The 22,694-nt window shown below is 52.1% G+C and overlaps 6 protein-coding genes across 6 annotated transcripts; 3 read left to right on the forward strand and 3 right to left on the reverse strand.

Annotated features, from left to right (window-relative positions):
- Positions 1 to 1,138: 1,138 nt before the first annotated feature.
- HRG_06656 (uncharacterized protein) lies at positions 1,139 to 1,654 on the reverse strand (the record flags this gene model as incomplete). Its single annotated transcript, XM_044865127.1, has 1 exon — positions 1,139 to 1,654. One exon carries the CDS (start codon positions 1,652 to 1,654, stop codon positions 1,139 to 1,141), a length of 516 nt encoding a protein of 171 aa, XP_044720067.1.
- A 4,571-nt stretch (positions 1,655 to 6,225) lies between these two features.
- HRG_06657 (hydrophobic surface binding protein A domain-containing protein) lies at positions 6,226 to 6,738 on the forward strand (the record flags this gene model as incomplete). The annotated part of the gene is made up of 1 exon (XM_044865128.1): positions 6,226 to 6,738. One exon carries the CDS (start codon positions 6,226 to 6,228, stop codon positions 6,736 to 6,738), a length of 513 nt encoding a protein of 170 aa, XP_044720068.1.
- A 41-nt stretch (positions 6,739 to 6,779) lies between these two features.
- Positions 6,780 to 7,160, reverse strand: HRG_06658 (MULE transposase domain-containing protein; the record flags this gene model as incomplete). The annotated part of the gene is made up of 1 exon (XM_044865129.1): positions 6,780 to 7,160. The coding sequence occupies one exon, from the start codon at positions 7,158 to 7,160 to the stop codon at positions 6,780 to 6,782; it is 381 nt and encodes a 126-aa protein (XP_044720069.1).
- Positions 7,161 to 11,679: 4,519 nt separating this feature from the next.
- Positions 11,680 to 12,151, forward strand: HRG_06659 (reverse transcriptase (RNA-dependent DNA polymerase) domain-containing protein; the record flags this gene model as incomplete). Its single annotated transcript, XM_044865130.1, has 2 exons — positions 11,680 to 11,741; positions 11,923 to 12,151. 2 exons carry the CDS (start codon positions 11,680 to 11,682, stop codon positions 12,149 to 12,151), a joined length of 291 nt encoding a protein of 96 aa, XP_044720070.1.
- A 675-nt stretch (positions 12,152 to 12,826) lies between these two features.
- Positions 12,827 to 14,541, reverse strand: HRG_06660 (lipase (class 3) domain-containing protein; the record flags this gene model as incomplete). Its single annotated transcript, XM_044865131.1, has 3 exons — positions 12,827 to 13,006; positions 13,050 to 13,492; positions 13,536 to 14,541. 3 exons carry the CDS (start codon positions 14,539 to 14,541, stop codon positions 12,827 to 12,829), a joined length of 1,629 nt encoding a protein of 542 aa, XP_044720071.1.
- Positions 14,542 to 17,590: 3,049 nt separating this feature from the next.
- HRG_06661 (endonuclease-reverse transcriptase domain-containing protein) lies at positions 17,591 to 22,113 on the forward strand (the record flags this gene model as incomplete). Its single annotated transcript, XM_044865132.1, has 13 exons — positions 17,591 to 17,768; positions 17,844 to 18,132; positions 18,190 to 18,674; positions 18,732 to 19,028; positions 19,156 to 19,559; positions 19,637 to 19,869; positions 19,948 to 20,173; positions 20,447 to 20,573; positions 20,722 to 20,823; positions 20,890 to 21,057; positions 21,129 to 21,289; positions 21,361 to 21,743; positions 22,065 to 22,113. The coding sequence occupies 13 exons, from the start codon at positions 17,591 to 17,593 to the stop codon at positions 22,111 to 22,113; spliced, it is 3,102 nt and encodes a 1,033-aa protein (XP_044720072.1).
- Between the last annotated feature and the right edge of the window lie 581 nt (positions 22,114 to 22,694).

A 22,694-nucleotide genomic window follows, 5' to 3' on the forward strand; every position in this document is an offset into this window, starting at 1 on the left:
CAAGGCATAGGAGGGCGGGGCTTAGGAGGCCAATCAGAGGCCAAAGATTTCGAGGGGAAAAAAGTTTGGGTGGTCCGGGCGCGGGGCATAATCCTTTCGTTCCTCAAGGCATTCCTCAAGGCATGAGTCTGTCCAAATCCGCCGCTCCAATCACAGACACCAAGTCGGCCAGGAACGAGACTTTGTCCTGGCCTACTCGTTTTCCGACTCCGAACTGCTCGAGTCTGGGTCGCAAACTTTGCCCTTGCCCGTGGCGGTGTTGGTTGTCGCTGCGCTGACTGGGGCCGCCTGCTCTCCACGGTCTTCGTGGCTGCCTTTCGGGTGTTGTTGTTGCGGGTGCGACAGAATGGGGCGATATGCCCAGATTCTCCGCACCGGTAGCACAGGTTATTGATGCGGCGACGTTCCTCTCTTCCTCGGAGATACGGTTCCTCCAGCTTCCCGGCTAGCCCTTCGTTGTCAGTTTGTTCCCGGTGGCGACCCCGGGCATTGTTACGGTTGCCGCCATTGTTCCGAACCCTCGGCTACCACTACTACTAGAGTGGTTGCGCTTCTTTGCGCTTCGGAAAGTTGTGGCGGGCCACGAACACCTGGTGCTGTGCTGACTCACAGAAGTCCTCGTAGCGCACTTTCGTATCGTAGACCCTCTCGACCACCGCTTGGTTGACCGGCGCAGGAAGAGAGTCCCACAGGGTCTGTTTCTGCATTGAAGGTTGGTACCCCGCCGCCTCGTACATGGAGTTGAATTCCCAAGAAAATATTGAAGTCCTTCTTCCAATCGTATTTGCAGACACGCAGCTGGGCGCGGGCGTCGGCGCCTTTGTTTGGGTTTGTGTGCGCTGTCTGGAGGACCTGGATTAGTTCGGCCAATGTTGTGAAAGGCCGAGTCAGCGAGTGGTGGCGTCCTTCTACGGTCTTATACGCGGTGCCCTCGAGACGCGTAATCACGAAGTTGATCCGCGTCTTCTCAGAGGCGAAAGTATCGTTGTCCTCCTCGAACTTGCCCTCTACTTGCTTAATCCAGCTTTCAAACAAGGGAGTCCCTTCGCCGGAGAACATGGTGGGTTTCTCTCCCGACGTTTCCGTCCCTCTCTATAGTTTGGGTTGGTGCCATCCATCGACTCATATCTCCGGAAGGCTAAAGGGCCGCATATCCTGACGGCCGGAATTCTTCGCGGTCGTCAAAGGCTGTTCCTTCCCGTTGGCCTGGTGTGCTGACTTCATCTTCACCATATTGGCTGTCTCTTGGCTCGGTCACTCGTACTTGGGCGACCAAACGGGCCACTTCTCGGCTGATGTGGTCGGTTAATTGCTGTCTCTGCTCGGGAGACAATTCGGTGAACAAGCCGCTGCTGCCCTCCTGATTGGTGCTGTCAGCCATTTTAGGTCCCTGTCCTTCCTGGATGGTTATGTGCGATTCGATGGTCCCTGAACTGTTTCTTTGGTCTTGATCTCGGTCTTGATCTCGGATCTTGGTCTTGGTCTTGGTCTTGGTCTTGGTCTTGGTCTTGATCTTGGTCTTGGTCTTGGTCTTGGTCTTGGACTCTTGGTCTTGGTCTTGGTCTTCGATGCTTGGTAAGACGGGTCGTGGGAGCTGCGATCTATGGAGGGCCGTGTCCTGTTCAAGTGGGCCGGCCGAGCGCAGTCTTGGCATGGGGTAAAGTCGTGGCGTTTTTATGAATCGCTCGGCAGCGATGGCGTGGTTGAGAGCAGAATAGTGTGACGGTCACGGACTGAGCCAGAAGGCTGTGGACTCTATTACGAAGATTCTGCTCTGAAGAAGAGAAAGGAGAACCGAACAATACAACTGGGTGTCCTCTCCCTAAATATGCCTTCCGTACGTGTGGGCCGTTGGCCCAACAACATGTGGGTCATGTATGCAAGGGGGGTGTGACGGTGCTAGGCCGTCACAGTTGTAAAGAGAATAGGAAGGGTTAGCGGCTGCCCTCTTAGGGCCTTTCTTAGCTGGTTTCTCTCCTTCGTGTAGTTCTTACAACTAAGAATAAGGTGTGAGGCAGTGTTACGGTATCCACTTCCACATACCGTTACGTATATAGACCGCTTCCTCCTTTTCTTCAGTTCCTCTTCCTCTTCCCTTCTTCCTTAAGAAGTCGATAATTAACTATTCTTCCAAGTCCCTTCTGGTTATCCATATCGGCCTTGATCGTAACAGGCAGTATGTCTGGACGAGCCATACCTACACCCTTCTAAGTCTGTCTTTCTTGCTCTAGCTAGGTAAGCTTTCAGAAAGCCTATCCCTAGTAGGAGCTGGTTGTATGCTGAAAACACCGGCCTAGGGGCTTTGCGAGGCTCCTATCTACAGGGGCACCATTCTTGTGTATATAACTGGGACCTTTGTCCCCTTGACTTGGGCAGTGGTTAAGGCCAATTTGACTCTATATAACCCTCACATACATGGCATCTTCCAGTTACTTGTGACAGAGAGCAAGGCAGAGGGCATAATTTTTAGGGTCATGTCTTCATTATTCTTCTGCTCCCTCTCTGCTGTACCATTCTCCCATTTATGGCCCTTGCCCTCTCTTCAGTCTTTCATCTTCTTCCTTGCTGACTCACTAAAGCATAGGTTCCCTCTCCCACGTCAGCATGCCACGTCCTCCCTGTCTCCTCCCCTCTCGTACCTACACCTTCAGCTAGCTGTCAGGCTTCAAGCTCAAGTCTTGGACCCTTCTTCTCGACAATATCACCTTCACCTTACTCACGGCAAGGCCATATGACGCAGGCGCCGCAACGCCCAGGACACTTAGTGAGTACCATGTAGGCACCACAATCAACTTGAAGTAAGAGACCACTGGACATCCCAGGCATTCTATAATCAGCATGCCGACACAAATACTCACCAGACTTTTGGTCGATAAGAGTACTCGCTTGTGTGCCCATAAGAATTCGGGATAGTTGCGAAAAACCGTGTACATGTGTAGATCTAATATCAGACGTCCAGCCACTAGCAAGACCAAGAAAACCCATGCAGGAAGGGCCAGACGTGGGTTCGCCATCGCTTGAGGAAGCCCCCAGTGAGTACACGTCACAGCTTGGACGAAGGTACCGCCACACATGGTGTACTCGGGGCCTCTGCCCATTTTTTTGAATGCAAGGAAAATCGACTACGCAGAAGTTAGATCAAACTGTCCAGTAAGTGAATTTGTTATGGTAGGAAAGGAGTCGGGCCCGGGGAGACAATGTTCTTACCTCGAAGCTAATGGCCACCAATGGCACAATGGTTGACCATCTTTGAGGCATGACCGCAGTGAGTAGCACAGGAAGAGCTCCGATAACCACCGTGGCCTGTATCGCAGGCCACCATCCGCATGCTGACGCACATACTCTAGCACTGTACTCTTGAATAGAGCCAAAGTGCGCGTTTACAGCCGTGGTTGGCGGGGGCTTGTGCAACTTCTGAAGGGTGAGGCCGAAAAGCAGATATACAGCCAAAGATATGAGTAAGGCGAATACAGGATGCTGGAATATATAGCCTGCTGAAGTCTCTTTCCCTGTCAAATAGAAAACAAACGAGGCGACGGATGCTATCGCCATCATGCGTAAGCTAACAAAATAATGCCAGTTTTTTATTAAGGTGCGGTTGAACGTTGCCACAATCCAGAATGCGTCGATAGCGGCGATGGAACCCAAAGCAAACCAGACATCGGCGCACAATAGCGCAATAGAACCCGCAGAAGCATCTTGAACTGGTGCCTGTAGGTTGTTTGCAGTGGAACTTAGGGTATCGTTGGTACGGCGACTCATGATAGGTGATGGATGCTTGGTGACCGTGGTAGCTGCGTGGGGTATTGCCCAAGCATTCATTGCTGACAAGGAGGATAGGAGTGCTGTACAGGAAGAGAAGAATAAGATGACGAGAACTTGCATCATTAAGAATCTTCGCACTCGTAGGTCTCCTATGCCAAAAAATAGGATTGATTGGCCCTGTTCAGTGGTCTTGATGGCCATGTTGGTAGCTTAAGGGAGTAATGGCCAAAGCTAGAAGACTCGGTATAATTTGCGGGCGATGAACTTCAAAGTCAGGGAGGATCCTTGCTGCGTTTGCTGCTTAAACAAGTCCCTGGAGCCCCTTACGTATACCCGTTGGCTTACCCCTTGGGGCGCTAACTAAGTGTAAGTCAAAGCTGCAAAAGCCTCGGATGTGGCGCGACAGCCGTTCTTCTCCCATTAATCGCTGCAGAAACGGACGTGATGCCAATCATGTGAGACTTGTCTATTCTCTCCAAATATGCAATGCCTACACTTCCAGAGCTTGTCCCAGATAGTCTAGAAGTACCCTACCTACCAGCATAGCTAGTGAGGCAGCTAAGATTTCTGCAGCGTCATGTCTCAACCCAGCTTCCATTATTAATTTTATTACTTGAGCAGCTGAGCTGAATATTACGTCCATCTTTTTCCCAAGACGTCTCACGAAGAGAGCATGCAAGTGGGCATTGATTGTTTTAATAATAGGTGTGTTCTGTTGTATTCCGTCTTGTCTGTCCTCTTGCAATGCCCTCTTCTAGGCTCCTATTTATATCCCTTGGTTCCCTATTGATATCCCCTTTTCAGTTGTATAGGCATATTATCTAAGGGGCTGGGCTCCTTTCCCAGCCCCCTTGCATACTGACTTTCCCTAGTCGCCGAGGGCTCTTTCAGCTTCCCCCGTATATGCAGTCTCTCTACAGCCTATGTGGCTGCCTAATGCGGTCTCCTAATAGCTTTCTGCAGTCTCAGAACTCTTTGCAGGCTGCCTTACGATCTAGCCTGTCGGGGCCCTTAGCTGTATACCCCTTATGGTCACCCCGAGCTCAAGATCTCAGACGTGCTTGTTGACTTGGTATGAGACATGGACCAAGACATGTTTAGGCAGCACTTACAAGTGGTGAGTCACTGGATAGTGGCACGGACGTGCCACTATGTATATATATGTTGAGAGCTGTCAGACAGAATTGAATAGAAGTAAGTTCAATCGCAACAGTGCTTCGCGACAAGACGAGTTTAGAGATCGCCCAAATGAACTGGACTACATATTTGGGAGACGCCAGTGCAGACTTAGGGCAGATGCAGGAGCTGACTTCGTGGCGACAGCTCAGTAGTTACCTATAAGGCATATCGTCGCCCTCGCCGTAGTGAAGTTCAGGATCGAACAGGGCATTGAATACTCGCGTCACGGCGTTGCCAGGAGATTGGGCACAATGGCCATATCGCTGCCTCGTGTCGTTGAGACAGATTGGCCGCGAAAGAAACGACGATGTAACCGATCAGCAAGAGGCGAAATTTCGCGACAACAGAGAATCGGAAATGCTACGATACTGTCGGTGGACTGGGGCAGCCTCGATATGAAGGGATTCCTGGCCTATGTAGAAGGAACGCATGAGGACTTCCTCAGTAAGGAAGACTACCCCTTTATGCGTGAGCACAGCCACCTATGCGTGGGTAGAGCACCTTACTCAGGCCCCAGGGGGTCCCCAGAAGTCCCTAAAGACCTCGGGTATAAATAGCCCCTTCAGGCTGCACCCTTTAGAAATAGAACATACATCTTGAACCTAGCTGTGTGATCCCCTTATTCCGATGTGTATTGACATAACATTTCACCAACAGATACAGATAGAAACATAGTCATTAAATGTGGACCTAGCTAGGGAGTAAACACTGGAACGAAAACCAGCCATCTGCTGGAAGGGGCAAGATGCATGCCTGGAAGAAGCGAAGCTCGGCAATGATATGTCTAGGACCTGCATCGGTCAATCGTTATGTCTTAAAAGATATTGATTTTCGGTGATTAGATATACCGGCGGACGGTCTGCATATATGATAAGAGAGGGGATCGACTAAAGCCGCGTATGATGTCTTAAAGAATGCAGTACCGATAGTGCCGAGTGACATAAGAGTGGTTAAGTTTTATAGCGTTATAGGCTATAGCGTGTCTTTGTATGTGGTGAAAAGCAGTGGTCTTGAAACACGGCGTTGACTTACGTCTCGTGGCTGATTTGCGACTCATATGATGTCGAGATACCTTGTGCCAGTTCACATATTTTGACGAATTGGTAAGAGACAGATTGATCATCAAACGCCAAGCCCAAAGGGTGCGCCTTGATTGAAGTTGAAGGCTGCCACGGAGTATAAGAGATCGTATGTTTTGCAGTCACTTAGAACCTCATATCCTAGATCGTCCTCAGCACTTAGATCATTACAACCAAATCATATATTCACTACTAGTTTAACATGCAGTTGAAGCTTCTATGCTTTATCTCTCTTGTGGCCTCCACCCTCGCGGCGGATGACTACATTGTTACATCTCTGAACGGCATTAGTCAGAGTGTGCGCGGTGTAGACAAGGGGCTCATCAACTGGAAGGGAGATTATACTGGCATCCTACGACTTATCGAGCAGTCACGCGGAGTCGTCACCGCCGTCGTTGCCGTCGTTGCACCTCGCACCTATAATCCCCCCACAGACGACATATTGCAGATGAGGCAAAACGCTTCTCAGTCTCTGGCAGCAGACGTGGACGTGGCCATTAACAGCGGTATTGCTGCTAAACCGAAAGTCGACAAACTTATTATACCTATCAAGCCCGCCATTTTGGTCGTTCTCAAGAGTTCGCAAGCTGGGTTCTCGGCTCTAAGCAAGATCTATTTAGCTGATGTTCCGGCTGAGAAGAAGAATGCAAGCCAGGCCTTTTTTAATAAGATCAATGATAGCTTAGAGAATTGTTATAAAGCTTATCAGTCCTGATATAGAGGAATTGTAGAATATCAGGGCTATTATAGTATTCATTAGATTAACGTGGACAGAGCCTGCCATTCGTCTAGAAACGCCTGGAATGTAGGCTCGCGGACAACCCGACCTTGGGCGTCCCTCACAGCCTTAGGGAAGTGTTGTTTGCACTTAGCCAATACATTCTTGTTGACATGCCAGCGGCAGAGTATATGGACCACGCCTTCGAGCTCTTTGAAGCTCACGATAGCGTTCATTAGAGCGAGGTCTCGGTCCGTAAGTATCACGCGGGGAAGGCGAATGTTCTCCTTTGCTAGCAGTGCAAGCAGCGTAGCGAAAGCCCAGCGGTACCGCGATTCGTCTTCGCCACTAAGGAAAATCGAGGCTATAGAGAAGGTCTTCCTCTCTGAGGTCGTCCCACAGATATTGAGAAGAGGCATGTTAAAGCGATTGGTCTTATATGTACAGTCAAGCTGTATGACGTCGGGAAAGTCGCGTAATAACCAGCGCTGACTTCAATTCAAGTAAGTCAAGTTCGGGGCTGTAACTTGATTACTTGAAATAAAATAGTCCGCAAACTTGATTAACTTGAATTGAATTGATATACTTGATATACTTGATATCTGAGGTGAGAATAAAATCACCCTACCGGTACAATGCATCACACCTCCTCTTCATCCCAACCTATCAGTTCCCCACCAAAGTTTACGACCTCGCCCACGGTGATTGCTTGATGGCCTAGCCAATTCCGCAGACACTGTATTTCCTCTATGATCTCGGGACTCAAGCTGTGCCTTTGCGAACTTACTGTTAACTTTGTAACGCTAAAAGTTCGCTCAGGATCGCCAGACATGGCAGGAACTGCCAGTACGTCGAGGGCAAACTGGCTCAGACGTGGATATTCTTCTCGGTGATCCTTCCACCAAAGGATGGGGTTTAAGTTCTCTCGCCGGACTGGCCCTTGCCTCATATAAGCTCCAAGCTCATCGTCTTCTTCCATCGCGTAGTGATCGTAGCTCTGCATCCACTGATCGAATTGACTGGGCTCATCTTGTCGCATCGCTTTTCCCATCGCCGTTCTCGCTGGACGCTCTCCAGGTGGATACTGTTGATCGAAGAATGTTGCGAAGCCGCTCGTAGGACCTCTAGAGGTTCCCTGCTTGCTGATGCTCCTGCTGAGACAGTCAGCCAGGACGTCAGGCCTGCTTTCTGATGCGTCGGCTGAGACAGTCAGCCCGGCCGTCAGGGACGGTGTCCTAGGAAAAGTGGGGCAGCCACCCCGACGATTGACGGAGGTGTGAGGCAGACGGAGAAGATCGAGATTGTGGCCAGGAATAAAAGGGCGAGGAAGGAAGGAACAGACACAGAGGACAGAACGAAAAATGGAGCAGCACCGGACGATTCTGAAATACTAACTTTATGCCTATTTGGCCCTACTTTTAGTGACAGTCATGAGCCCGGGAGGAACTACGTTCCTGTAACTTCCATTCCGACCGAAAACCACTCTCAAATCAACGAGATGTCGAAGTCTTCTGCCGCCCCTGCACGAGCGATCCTCTCAGGACCAAGCAACTGGGACAAATGGAGAAGGGAGCTCAGGAATCGAACTGACAAGACGATCCATAGCCTGATCTTTACCAACGAGGAACCCCTCGAACCTCCTGAGCGACCTGAATTCCGCCACTACGCCCCTGATGCTGTTAGACTCGCTGACCTCTCTGCCGTTCAGAAGAGAGATTATACCTAACGACGCGATGCGGGACTATGATACCAGGAGGAAAGAGTATAAAGATGAGACTAAACTAGTTACCAACGCTCGCATAGCGATGCAGGAATCAGTGGTATCCTCGAAGCAGAACGCCTTCGACGAAGACCTTCCAATTCGTCAGTGGTTTAAACGTCTAGAAGCGTCGACGGCCCCTGAAGCGGGATATATGATGAATCTCACAAGGACCAAGTATTCGACCCACCTAAAGAGATTTAACGCAAAGGATCTAGACTCCTGGATCGACAAATGGGAAGACATAATGTCTGACGCCGATAAGTATAAGCTAATGGAGGCCCAAACGGGCCAGTGGCTTAGAGACGTTGCCACATTGATTAGGCCTCTGGATAACTCCCTAGGCTACCAGTACGAACAAGGAAGCAGGATACTCGACGCAAAATCGGAGGCTACCCAGGGGAAACTGTTCGACTTCGACCGATATGGTCCTCCTGCTGCTGCTCCTGTTAACCCCGTTGTTCACAATCCGGCAGCAGCTGCAGTAGGCTGTAGCCGCGATGGCCGCTGCAGCAACGGCCGCAGTCGCCGCCGTTCTTGCAGCCCAAGCTCCGACGGAGAGTCAATGGACTGTTGAGAGGGTCGTGCGAGATGTGAAGCATCTGGCCGAAAGCAGAGAAGCAGAAAAACCCCGAGGTGCTATCAAAAGAGGAGGCGCATTTCATGCGGACAAAGCAGCAGCAGACGCAGACGATGCGGACGAAGTACCGCCAGCGAAGAAGAAGAAGCTGGACAGAGAACCCTTGGAAAGGGAGCCATATTCCAAAAGAGATCCCTGCCTTGCCTGCAGACGCAAGGGACACGAGCTCGAGGGTTGCTGGCAGGTCATCGAAGAGGCCAGACCAAAGGGCTATAATCCGCCCCCTGAAAGGTATCTCAAGATGACACGAGAAAGAGTCGCTGACGATCCTGTCCTGAAAAGGAGGATTGAAGAGATTCGAAAGAAAATGCAGAAATAGCAACCAAGGATGAGGGGAAGGCTTGTGGGCTCAGCAAACCCAGCTTTCGTGTTCTCAGCTGAGTCCCCTGGCCTAAAGGGATCGGAATATCCACTTAAGAATTCAACCCTCCTTGATTGCGGCGCATCTCTTCATATCAACAACAAGCTCAGTCGGTTCCGATCGTTTAAAAAGGCCAAGAATGACTTTATCGTCGCCGGTGACTCTCTCGTTCGAATCGAAGGATTCGGGCGAGTCAATGTCGCAACGACGATGCCTGACTCCGATTAAAGAAGGTTGCCTACTGTCCCGGTTTCTCATCGAGCCTGGTTTCTTTGCAGACTCTTATCGACGACGATCAGATCTTTTGGGATACGCTGTCTGAGCCTATGAGGCTAGTCCGAAAAGGCCAGACTATCGGGATCACCGAGAGGAAATATCAGCAGTTTGTTGTTGAATACCAGCCCGTGGAAACCGAATTCCCGGATTTCAACAGTGCGTTCCAGGCATCGAAGAAGGAGACAAGGAAAGCTCGAAGAGCCGGCTCAAGAGATCCTCGACCTGCCTCTCAAGGAGACGGCAAGCTTTGGCACGCCCGTCTTGGTCACCCTGGTCCAATGGCTTTGCACAAGCTAGGCCTACAAAGGGGTCCGGATTAAGGGGCCGAAAACCGTCGAATGCGAGTACTGTGCTCAGGGGAAGGTCAGAAGGCAAGTCTCCCGCCGTCCACCTGACGAGGAAAGAGACAAGCCGTGCTACGAGATCTGGATAGACTGGACCGACCTTGCGAGAGACCACGAGAACTACGTCCGTGTGATGTTTATCACAGACGCCTTCTCTGGAATGGTCTTTCCTACTTCATGAAGACCTACAAGGCAAAGGAACACGGAGCTGTCTTGAAAGACTTTTCCTCCTTTATGCTCGCTCGCTTTGGATTTAAGACGAATGTCGTGCGCTCTGACGGCGAGCTCTTCACGAAGAAAATCTCAGCCTGGATGAGGAAGAAAGGGATGACAAAGGCGATGTCAGCTTCCAACACTCAGGACCAGAATGGTGGAGCCGAGAGGTCAGGAGGATCTCTACCGAGAGAGCGAGAGTCATGAGGATTGCCTCTCGACTACCGCATTCACTATGGAAAGAGATCATCGAAGCAGCCTGCTACCTCCGAAACCGAACGCCAAGAGAGCCTCGATTCGCCGCTGAAAACGCTAACGAAGGAGAAGCCGACTGGAAGTCTCCCATTGACTTGTTCACAGGAAGAAAAATCAGCTCACATCTTCGTGCGTACGGCTGCCGAGCCTACGCAATGACAGCAAATGCACAGCTTGGATTGAGGAAGAGGTGGAAGCTCGACCCGAGAGCTCACATCGGATACCTCATCGGTTATAAGTCTACAAATATCTTCCTAATTTGGGTCCCTCTCTTGAAGAAGGTCATTGCAACGAGAGATGTTGTCTTTGACGAGTATACGTTCTTCGAAGGAGGAGGCGAGCGGATGCCGCTGCCTGCGAGCATCGGAGAGATGATCCAACAGATTGAAATCCCGGAAGACCAGACGGCGAATCAGGCCATCCTTGACGAAGAGACCGATGAAGACACTGATATCGAGGACTTCGAGGATGATGACATCAGCATGGCTGAAGATAACGAAGTCGAGGAGCAGGGACAACAACAAAGCGAAGAGCAGGAAAAAGAAGACTACGGGAGAGCGCGGGAGCTGGAAGATGCATACCTAACGCCACCAGCTTCTGACCCGGAGGAAGAAGAACCACATGGAGTCTTTTCGGTTCACTTTCCATACGCTGACCCTAATGGGGTGGTGGTAAAAGCCCCTTTCCAAGTCGATCTGGAGCCGTTGCAAGCTCAGAAGAGAGTCCGGGTTCAGGATGATCCTGAAGAGGAGGCTCACCCTGAGGGGTGGGTTGCTCTCTTGGAGGAGCGGCATTTCAAGCCGACCTTGAAGGCCTGATGAAAGAATCGCGTTTGAAGGCTCTGGAACCATTTGATCAACCAGAGCTGGATCAGTCATACATCGACCGTTTTGCCGACTTCGTCCCGGTGCAAATTGAGGACGGGGTGCACGGAGCCTTCACAGCAGGAAGGTTGTTCAGACCGAAAAGCGCAAAAGTCCACAAGAGAGACCTACCCGAGCCTCCACAGACGCAGAAGCAACTAGAAAAACACCCGTATAGAGAGGAATTCACCCAGGCTCAGAGAGACCACCTGGCCTCACATGCGGAAATGGGCTCGTTTGACGAGGTCTTCTGGACGAAGGCTGCTGGAAAGCAGGTCCTCGGTTGCAAGTGGGTATTCATCTATAAGACTGATAAGCACGGCAATCTCCAAAAGTGCAAAGCTCGCCTCGTTGTCTGTGGCAATCAGCAAGAAAAGGGGGACCTGCCTACTCGGGCGACTACCCTCGCAGGAATGTCGTTTCGTACGCTGATGGCCATTGCCGCGGAACACGACCTCGAATTGGAACAGATGGATGCGGTCAATGCTTTGTTCATGCCCCCTCGACGACGAAGAAGTTATCTTCATGAGGATGCCACCGGGGTTCCAGAAGAGGGGGAAAGTCCTACGCCTGAGAAAAGCTCTCTACGGACTACGCCGCTCGCCGCTCCTCTGGCAACAGATGCTTACGTCGTCTCTAGAGGAACTGGGATTCAGAAAAGTTCCCCAGGAGCCGTGTGTCATGATGAAGGAGCGGTGACCGTCTTCTTCTACGTTGATGACATCATCTGGGCATTCCGGAAGGAGGACGAAGGGTCGTCGAAGAAGCTACTCGGGGACTACAGAAAAAGATCAGCCTAACTCGGCTTGGAGAACCTCGCTGGTTCTTGGGGATTCGTATCCTCCGCGATCGTCAAAGGAAGACGCTTTGGCTGACGCAAGACGCCTATATCGACAAGATCGCGTATAAGTTCCTGTTAAACAACGACAACGCCCCTGAGTCTCTCAAGCTCCCAGACACGCCAATGATCTCTGACGAAGAGCTCCTGCCAGCTACAAGCCAATTCTGTGCAGCCCCTGCAATTGCTGCAGTCTCTGCAGTCTGTGCCGCCCGTGCCTCTGCCCGCTGCAGTATGTCGCTATAGCGTAAAGGACAATTGCGAGATGTTATGATGTGCCCTTGCTGGTGGCATTTGCTGCATGTAGGCGGCGCCTTTGGCCGTAGAGCTGACTCTATGGCTTCAAATGCACTGTGACGGTACAAGGCACGAACGAGGTCGAGTGCGGCTTGGACAAAGTGATTGTCTACAAGGAGAGAAAAGGGAAAGAAAGAGCTTCGTAAGGAAGGCTCTCACTTTGGCTAGTTGTACAATTTTCACAAGTGAGACATGCATGATGTTCCTTCACATTAACTACCCCCTATCCATAACTGCTATTATACGCCATTTAATGCCAGGTTCTCAAGCTCTATGTCACCACTACCTGCTGTTACCCCCCCTTCGAGCAGTGGTGTAACTTCCGTGACTACCGTTGTGCTTTCAGCCATCACCCCGGCGGCCTCGATAGTATCGGCGCTTAGAGCGGCGAGTTCGGCGACATCTGCTGCCTCCCACCCCTGGGATCAGATTAAGCGCCAGAACTGCAGGAATAGAGGCTACCGCAATGGGGTGATTCCAGATAAAGTGGCCTATCTTTGCAAAGACTCCTTCTTCGTGCGGCGCAGGCACAGTATTCATCTCCTTAGCTTCCGCAGATTTTTGACCGTCAAATGTTTCCGGCGCCGGAAGAAGAAGAGGGAGTTTCCCATGGAAGCCTACGGCGCTCCCAAATCCGCTCATGAAATTCAGGAAGTCTTCTTTAGGTTCCTTGGAGTCCAGCAGCTTCGAATTTTCGTTAGTAGTATACCGGTCGAATGTCGTGTTATAGTCTGGGTTCTTGTTGAACATTTGCTTAGGTCTCTCGGTATACGCTTTGATGAAGTGCTCGTGCAATTCCTGCTTGGTTTTCGGCACCTCCTCGGGAAGAGCATAGCTACGAGGCACCTGGGTCCAGGCAGAAACCTGCGACCAGAGGATGCCTCCGGCGGTGGCGACCTCGTTCCCTGCCCGGATCATGTTTGGTGTAGCATGGACAAGATAAACTACCGGGTTTGACGCTCCACCCCACTTGGCTGCCTTGGCTGCCGCATCCTGGCTGCCGCCCGAAGGTTTCATAGGTTGAGAGGAAATAGGTCTCTGGCTGGAGTGCCATGTTTTGTCTGTTGAGGTGTGTTCGCAAGGAGTATGCCGCGGCCGGAATGCCGGATTGAGCCAGGATATCAGCCGGCGTGGTGAATCCGCCCTGTCGCTTGGCCTCGGCCGGCCATAGGGTGTCACCGTAGAAGACAAACGCGGGAGCTTTCCGTGCCTGCTGCTTTGCTGCCGGCTGTATCGTCTGCCGTTGATGATCGTCACCGTTGGTTGCGTGTGGTTCTACCCTGTTATTCCCGGCTGTCGGTTTAGGTGACGATGGAACCTGCCCTCCTCCTAGTATCGCGTTTCTCATCTCAGCGCTGTGCTTCGCCATAGCCCGGTCCTTCGCTACCATGTCCATCAACTGGTCTGTAAGCTCAATGCCGTCCACGGATTCGGCTCGCTTGCCGAACCCAGGAAAGGTGGACTTGCATCCGTCGATCTTTCCAAAATAGTCGGAATGGTCATATCTCCCAACAGTCGATGTGCCAACGTTGCAGTCAGGATTTGCAATACCTGTGCATACGAAAATATCGCTCTGTTTATAGTCATGGACGCCATCCGTAGCAGATACGTTGCTGATCCAATACTCAGGAGACGTATGTGCATAACCGAAAATTAGAGGGGGGACCTTGGCAACAATATCTGTACCATGCGTAATACGATATGTATTACCAGGCTGCCTCGTGACAAAATTAGCAAATTCGGGATTGCCAACGCGTGGTGAGCCGTAGGAATAGACATCGATTGATAATCCATCAGCGCGTAGGTAGGCAGCGGCAATAGTCGCCACCGCGCCACCAAGGGAATGACCTGTGGCAAGTAGGCGGAAGCTTGGGTACAGCTTGTGATATTTGTTTATGGTGTCTTTGATCGAATCCGAGGTCTCTTCCCAGCCTTTAGCAAAGCCGGTGTGCATTTTGCAATGAGGACTGAATGTATCGCAAGGCGACCATGATGATCTAGCATCAGCAAACCAATTCTTGATACTCCAGGAACCGCGATAAGACAGGACAATTTCTTGTCTCTGATGATCAATGCCGATATATCCGTTCATATCAATAGTCCCGCCACTATCGTAGCCGCGTGGCATGTTATTAATATATATGTTCTAGCACAACTTTTATAAGGAAAACTTACCTAAAATTATGCACCACAGTAACATTAGATTTTTCGACTAAATCGCAACTTCCCGAGCAGTTAACTCGGGTGTTTATTGGCGTCTCCGAGTTACAGTACGCGGCAGCAGAATGTTGAGCATAGAATTTGAAATCCGAAAGTAGGTCTTGGCCTGGCTTTGATGCCTAAATCATGTTAGTGAGGCTAGCCCTAGAGGATCGATTTGTAATAGAATCCAACTACCATTTCAAGGCCCATTTTCGTGTTAGGTGGCGAACATAATTGATTCGGATTAGTTATGCTGACTGGACTTCGAGGTCGCGCAAGAGTTAAGCGTGCGCCCCCAATAACCTTCAAAATCTCTCCTTGTGGGGTTTTCGGTGTAGGTGGGTTAGTGAATATGCACCATGTGAAGCAATAGCCGTCTTCGTCTGTGTGTATTGTACACTCGTCGGTTGTTTCATTCAAGTCCTTATCAGCATAGACTTGAAGTGCCTCGCATGATTTGACAGGAGATGCGATAGAGGTTGGCCCGAGGACGGTCAAGTCGACATATGTACTCGAATTGCATGTAATAGCCAATGTCCACTGTAGGTCAGAGCCATCGCTGCCAGTGAGTTTCACGAGGAACTATACCGCATTACTATTAGAAAACCCGTCCGTTATAAAAAGGGACGAAGACTGCTTACAGGACCAGGACTTTCGAAATATTCCAAGCTTTGAGCAAAGTCATCCAGAAGGTGGTAGAGGGAGACCCCGACATTTGACTCCAGATTAGCTAGCACAAAAGCGCTTGCTAAAAGGACGGTAAGTCCTATGGAAGTAAAGGCCACCATTGAGCCGCAATTAGGTTGTTGATATAGAGGTGAAAGAGAAAATGTACGTTATGGCTGAGAAGGGTCGGCCGGGAGAGGAGGTTTTTATGCCTGATCAAATATAATGCCTCGGGGCCAGGTCCACCTTATGAAGTGGACCCAGTTAAGCTTTCATCTGCAAGGCACAGCCAAAGCGAATCCCAATAAAGTGGGGGCGGGCACGAGTAACTAGCCTTATCTAAAAGATTTATTCATTTTTATCTTAGCTTCGATTTTTAAAATATTTTAAAACCCCGTCTTTAAGGTGCGATAAGGAATGGCCCGCTCGCTTGGGTGGCCTGCTCGCTTATGATGTATGTTACTGTTCTCGAGAAGAAGGTCCGAACGAGTTGAGGTCTCTAGGTCTCTCTAGGTAATACAGCTTGAAACCAGGTAAGAAGGGAAGTCTGCAGACTGTTATTTCTTCTTCCTAGACCACTGAGGGGTCCGGAGGATCTCCTATTCGAACGGGGACCTTCTAAGAAGTCCGGTATATCTCTTACTGGCTCGGGGACCTCGAGAGACTGAACTATCGATCTAATAGCTAGAAGAGCTATTTGATCGGGGAGATGGAGCTGATGTTGCTGACGTAGATGACTTACGCGGCCTTCAGTAAGTGGCAAGAAGTGCCTCTTCCTGATAGAATGTATACTATACCTGAAAACGGGATATCAACTTGGGAGAAAGTTGGAGGGATACAAAGGGGCTGTTTGGACGGGAAAAGGGAACCGGGGGGCAGAGCAATCAACACATGCACTACACAGACCTTCTGATCATATGTGAACCTACCTGCGAAAAGTCCATTTGTCCACTTTTATGCCCTATTTTGATCTCTCCTTTGCGAGAACTGTTTTATGCATTATGTTCATGCTCTCTTCGCGAGACTATCGGACGCCAATTATGACCCCAGCCGTACAGCCCAGGCGGTCGAGTCAAACGCACTAGTTCGGGGGCAGTGCATCCCTTTGAGTGCGGAGGGGGAGCAAGGTGGTCACGGGCACCACAATACGTAGCTACATGTGAGATACGCATAAGTCAGCGCAAGCCGTTGGGCGCAGCCAGTAGTAATACACGCAAGAAGTTGGGCACAAAAGACTCGCATGAGATGCGACCAGTGCAATGTATGTAGCTGTATGTACCCAGCAGGCTTGCCGGGACTTCTACCATAGCCAAATTTGCTAGTAAAACAATGTACCTCTAATCGTCCAGTGGTCTTATTGGCCGAGATCCCTGTTCGTAACCCCCTTGCTCCTCCGCACACTCAAAGGGATACAATTCTGGCGTCCCCTATTCATCGAACGAACGAGTCGAGCACAATTTACAGTGGGTAACTTTTCGCATGAATCACTAAACAGGCATCCCGCAGCTCAAGTCCGGGCTGTCCTACGATGCTGACCCATAGGCCTCCATTCCTGGCTTCGCCTGATGTGACCCGCGCATGATAAAGTTCGGACCGATTTATCGTGGCATGCGCACGTGCCAAGGCCTGACGATCAGGTTGGCAGGGGGACCGCAGTGTAGAAGCAGCTACTCGTGCCCGCCCCCACTTTATCGGGATTCGCTTTGGCTCACCGACTAAAGAGATCTGTGCGAAAAAACACGAAGAGAGACCCAGCCGAAGAATACGAAGCGAAGATCCTTCCGCCCGCGCTCTCAGCTTGCTGAGAGTTCTTCATATTTCTTTACTCTGGGGTAGGTGTGGCTCTTGATTGCCATCATGGCAGAGCCTGAAGTGGCGCCTCCGGCCGACGTGGGGCGGGGCTGGATCCAACTAGCCTGTCGCCATTGACGCGTCCGACGCGAGTGAGGACGCCCAGCGCACGAGTGCAGGATACGTTACGATCGTTGGAAAGTGCGACCGCGAGAGCTCCCAAGCGTGTCTCGACCCGAACGACGCGAGTCATATCGGTGGGCAACGAAAGCGAAAGAGGCGACGAGGTGAAGTCACGCAGCAATGTGGAGACCGCCAAATCGATGATGCAAAGGGTTCTAGAGATGCTGGCGAAGATGGGAAGCGAGATGGTGGAGCTGAAACATCGAGTATCCGAGCAAAGCGACACGATCAGGAAGCTGAGCGCCACGGTGTACAAGCAAAGCACCACCATCCAGGGACAGGAAGATCTGATCCGAGGCTTGGAAGCCCAGGTCCAGGAATCCAAGGAAGAGTTTCGACGTAAGAGCGAAGAACACGACAAGCAAATGAAACAGGAGCACCGGGATCTTAAGAGAGAATTGGTCGGAATGAAAGAGCAACTAGATCAGCTGATGCAAAAGCTGGATGTATCGGGCGAGGTGGCTTTGCCAAGCGGCCCTCGAGCAACGTTTGCGGACGTCGCGCGCGCCCTGCCAAACAGCCCGCCCTCCAGTACACGCAGCATACCTGGTCCAACCAAACAGCAGACAGCCAACGATTCTGTCCATTGTACCATTGACACGTCTCGTGTAAGTGAGCCGAACAGGAACAAAGCGCAAATCGGGCAGATACGACAGGCCATCGAGGTTGAGATGAGAGCGAAGAACGGACATGAGACCTGGAGGTGCGCAGCAGTTGTGAGAGAATCCCGGAATGCCGACCGAATCAAGATCGTCTGCAGAGATGAAGCCGAGCTTCAGCTGGTCAAAGAGGCGGCGCAGAAGACAGCCGTGGAGGGAGCGCGAATCATGAGAGACCAGCTGTATCCGGTCCGGGTCGACAACGCCAACCGGACAGCAATCCTCGACACGGAGGGCAATATCCTGCCCGGAGCGATCGAAGCTTTGAGTGCCGAAAACAGAGTGACCATTGGCAAGATTTCCTGGCTGAGCAAACGAGAGTCTGGTAAAGCCTACGGATCCATGGTAGTATATGTCACCAAGAAAAGCGATGCAGAAAGGCTTCTGGACGGTGACTACTTTGACCTAGCGGGAGAGTCGGCCACCACTTATAAGTTCGAGCCAAGAACGGGACCGATCCAATGCTTCAATTGCCAGGAGATCGGTCACAAAGCATATTCATGCAAGAAGCAGCGGACATGCGGCAGTGCGCAAACGCTGGGCATCACCACCGAGAATGCACAGCGATTGAGCCAAAATGCGTCCCGTGCGGCGGACCGCATGAGTCGTTTAGCTGGAAGTGCAGGATGAGGAACCCGAGCAGCGATGCTTGAGTCCCTCCGCATCCTACAGCTGAATGCACACAAGAGTGATGTGGTGCAGCAGAGTCTGATGAACGACGAAGACCTGAAGGATTTTGCCGCACTGGCTATATCTGAGCCACATGCGCGCAATATCGACGGAAAGGTGGTGACGAGTCCTATGGGACACCATAACTGGACAAAGATGATTCCGACGTGTGTTCGTGACGCCCTATGGCCGATCCGCAGCATGCTCTGGATCCGAAGTGACCTTGAGGCGGAGCAAAGTGCCTGTGCCGTCGGCCGATCTCACAGCAGCGGTACTCCGACTTGAGGGAAGGGAGGTGATGGTGGTGTCAGTGTATGTGCAAGGAAAGAACGACGAGGCGCTGACGAACGCGATGGAACTATTGCGCGACGTGATCGATCGCTTCCGCAATGGGACAGGGAGACGCACCGATGTGGTTTTGGCGGGGGACTTCAACCGCCACGACCTCCTCTGGGGCGGAGATGAAGTGTCAGCGAGCAGACAAGGGGAGGGCGAACCCATCATTGACCTGATGGACGACTTTGGTCTTAGCAGCCTTCTCGCGAGAGGGACGAAAACGTGGCAGAGGTCGGACGAGGAGAGCACCATCGACTTGGTGTTGGCATCGGCGGAACTGGCGGACGAGTTGACATCCTGCGTGATTCATCCAACAGAGCACGGATCAGACCATAGAGCGATCCAGACGACATTCGACATTCGAGTGCCGGAGCGTACCTTTCCGCAGCGCCAGATGCTCAAGAACGCGCCGTGGATCGCCATCGCAACCAGGGTCGAGGACGAGCTTCGGCCTCTTCCGTGGACTGTGGGGGTGCAGACGCAGGCGGATCAGCTCATGCGGGTGGTCACCAAGGCGCTTCGAGATCTGACCCTCAAGCCCAGCCGCCGCCATACGCGAAGCGATGGTGGACAAAGGACCTGACGCGACTCCGTCGGACGTACACGTATTGGCGCAATCAAGCAAGGGCGCAGCGAAGAGCCGGTCAATCGCGGCCGGATCTGGAGCAGCGCGCCAAGGAGGCTGCGAAGGAGTACCACGACAATTTGCGGAAACAAAAGAAGGCCCATTGGGATGACTTCGTCATCGAAGGGAGCAACATCTGGAGGGCTGCCAAGTATCTGAAGCCTGGTACGGAGATGACGGATGACAAGGTGCCCCCGCTGAAGAGAGCCGACGGCTCGATCACTGAAAGCAAGGGCGAGCAAGCCGAGGAACTCCTGAGCACCTTCTTTCCGCCTCTGCCAACGAGGATTGAGCCGGAGGGTGAACGTCCGCAGAGACAAGAAATAGCCATGCCAGACCTCACCTTGCAAGAGATTGAGGAGAAGGTGATGGCGGCGAAGCCCTGGAAAGCGCCTGGTGAGGATGGCCTTCCTGCGATCGTGTGGAAGAAGCTCTGGCACGTGGTCAAGCACCGGGTGTGGACGCTCTTCAGCTCATCGCTCCGAGAGGGCGTCGTGCCTCATCAATGGCGAACGGCTAAGATCATTCCCTGAGGAAACCAGATAAAGGGATTACACCTGGCCAAGGCGTGGCGACCGATTTCTCTCTTGTCAACGCTTGGCAAAATCCTGGAAGCAGTCGTTGCGGAACGTATCAGCTATGCAGCAGAGGCTCAAGGGCTTTTGCCCGCGAACCACTTTGGTGCACGGAAGCGCAGGTCCGCAGATCAAGCACTTGTGCTTCTACAGGAGCGGATCTACAAGGCCTGGAGAACGGGCAGAGTGCTCAGCCTCATCAGCTTTGACGTCAAAGGCGCATACAACGGAGTGTGCAAAGAGCGAATGCTCGAAAGGATGAAAGCCCGAGGCATCCTGAGTCGTCTGGTCAAGTGGATAGACGCATTCTGCTCGGGACGGACCGCGTCGGTGGTTGTCAACGGGCACACATCCGAGCAACAAACCCTGCCGCAGGCCGGCCTACCCAGGATCCTCTGTCGCCAGTGGCTTTTCTTTCTTCAACGCAGACCTGGTGCAAAGACGGATCAGTAACAATGGCGGCTCCATCGCCTTCGTGGACGATTACTCTGCCTGGGTCACGGGGCCAACGGCAGAGTCAAACAGAGATGGTATTCAATCGATTATCGATGAGGCGCTTGATTGGGAGAAGCGCAGCGGCGCCACATTTGAAGCAGAGAAGACATCCGTCATCCACTTCACACGCATCGCGGAGCGCGACAGCGACCTGCCTCTCATCATCAAAGGAAACGATGTCAAGCCGAAGAGCAACGTGAAGCTGTTGGGAGTCATCATGGACAAGGCGCTTCGCTTCAAAGAGCACATCGCCAGAGCAGCCGCCAAGGGCTGGCCGCGGCCATGTGCTTGAAACGACTGAAGATGGCCTCGCCACGGATGGCGAGGCAACTGTTCGTAGCGACGGTGGCGCCAGCCATGGACTATGCCTCAAACGTGTGGTCGCACGCGTGCGGGGTGAAAGAAGCGGCGTGGATTGGCAGGGCCCAGCGAATCGGAGCCCAGGCTGTCACGGGAGGCTTTCGCACAGTGGCAACGGTAGTGGCCGAGGCCGAGGCCGGCGTGCAATCGTTCCGAGAACGGCATACTCAAGCGGCAGCGAAATTCTGATAAGGATGCGGACGCTCCCGAAGACGCATCCTCTGACATCGTTGAGGCTCAAGCTGAACAGGAGGTATGCGTCGCCAATGCAGAAGCTCGCCTCGGCGATGGGAAGACTAGATACCAAACGCCTGGAAGTCATCCACGAGTTCGCACTGGCGCCGTGGGACGAACGAGTGCAGGCAACGTATGAGGCAGACCGAGCGGAGGTGCTGAAGTCGGATGACCCGGAGGACATCACTATCGCGACGTCCAGCTCGCAAAGGAAAGGCAAGGTCGGGTTGGGAGGCGTCGTTCGGGATGCTTCCCGTGACAGCGCAGACGAGGTGCTGGCCAGCTACTCCGTCACCCTTGGCTCCAGTGATGAGCAGAATACCTACACAGCAGGACTCGAGGCAATCGCCATGGCCCTGAGGTGTGTACCTCTAGGCCTTCATGACCGACAGCTCACAGTTGTGACAAGCAACCGATTGTCATGTCCCCGACAATAGCTGCCATGCGCCTATATTGCGACCCCAGATTCGGGCTGCCCGCATCACCTGGCTGGATAATATGAGACCACGTCTTGAGCGAAGGAATGCCGATAGACTGCATGTTCGGGTACAAGTACATCAGCTCTTTCAGCAGCTGGTCGACGTTCTCTGCCGTGTTGTTCGATATGAGCTGCGCCCTGAGGGCTTCTCGCACGTCTTCATCCGAGTTTGTCGAATCGGTCACGAAACCACCACCTCATCAGTGGTGACACCGACCAGCAGTGGAACCTTGACGAAGTTGCCCTTGCGTAGCTGGTTTGTGGGATAGTCGTGCAGGAAGTTAGGCAGGACTTCCTCAAGGCCCTCGAGGATTGGGATGTCACATGGGCCTCGAACGTACGGTCTGATGACTTGTTGCTTCAACGCCTAAATGCCCTGAAACGCCGCTCCGAACAGTTATTGCAGACTTCAAAGGGAGGTTGGGATCAGGAAAAAGGGGAAGCCAACAAAGACCGTCAATCAAGCAGGCCAAACGCCTACAACAACAACAGGGGCCGGGACCACCCGGAAAAAGTGTCCAGCCTGTGGAAGCCACGTCGTCAAGAAAGATGACTAGTGGGTCAATTGCTGGACCTTCAGGGTGATGTTCAACAAGGACCCCCCTGAGGGCTGGAATCCAACCCAAGATCAGAAGGCTCGTATCACTAAGCGCTTCAAAGAGAATCCTCACGAGAAGGAAAAGGCTCTGGCATGGAAGCCACAGATAAAAGAGGGATCCGACAACAATATCACGATCCCAAACAACAACGGCAGTGGCAACGCTGGGGGCAAGGTTCATACAGTCTCCCGGGTTCACCACATGCAACAGAACTGCGAGCCCCTCGTTGATAAAG

This window comes from Hirsutella rhossiliensis (assembly GCF_020360975.1).
Source record: "Hirsutella rhossiliensis strain HR02 chromosome Unknown scaffold00006, whole genome shotgun sequence".
Taxonomy (NCBI): domain Eukaryota; kingdom Fungi; phylum Ascomycota; class Sordariomycetes; order Hypocreales; family Ophiocordycipitaceae; genus Hirsutella; species Hirsutella rhossiliensis.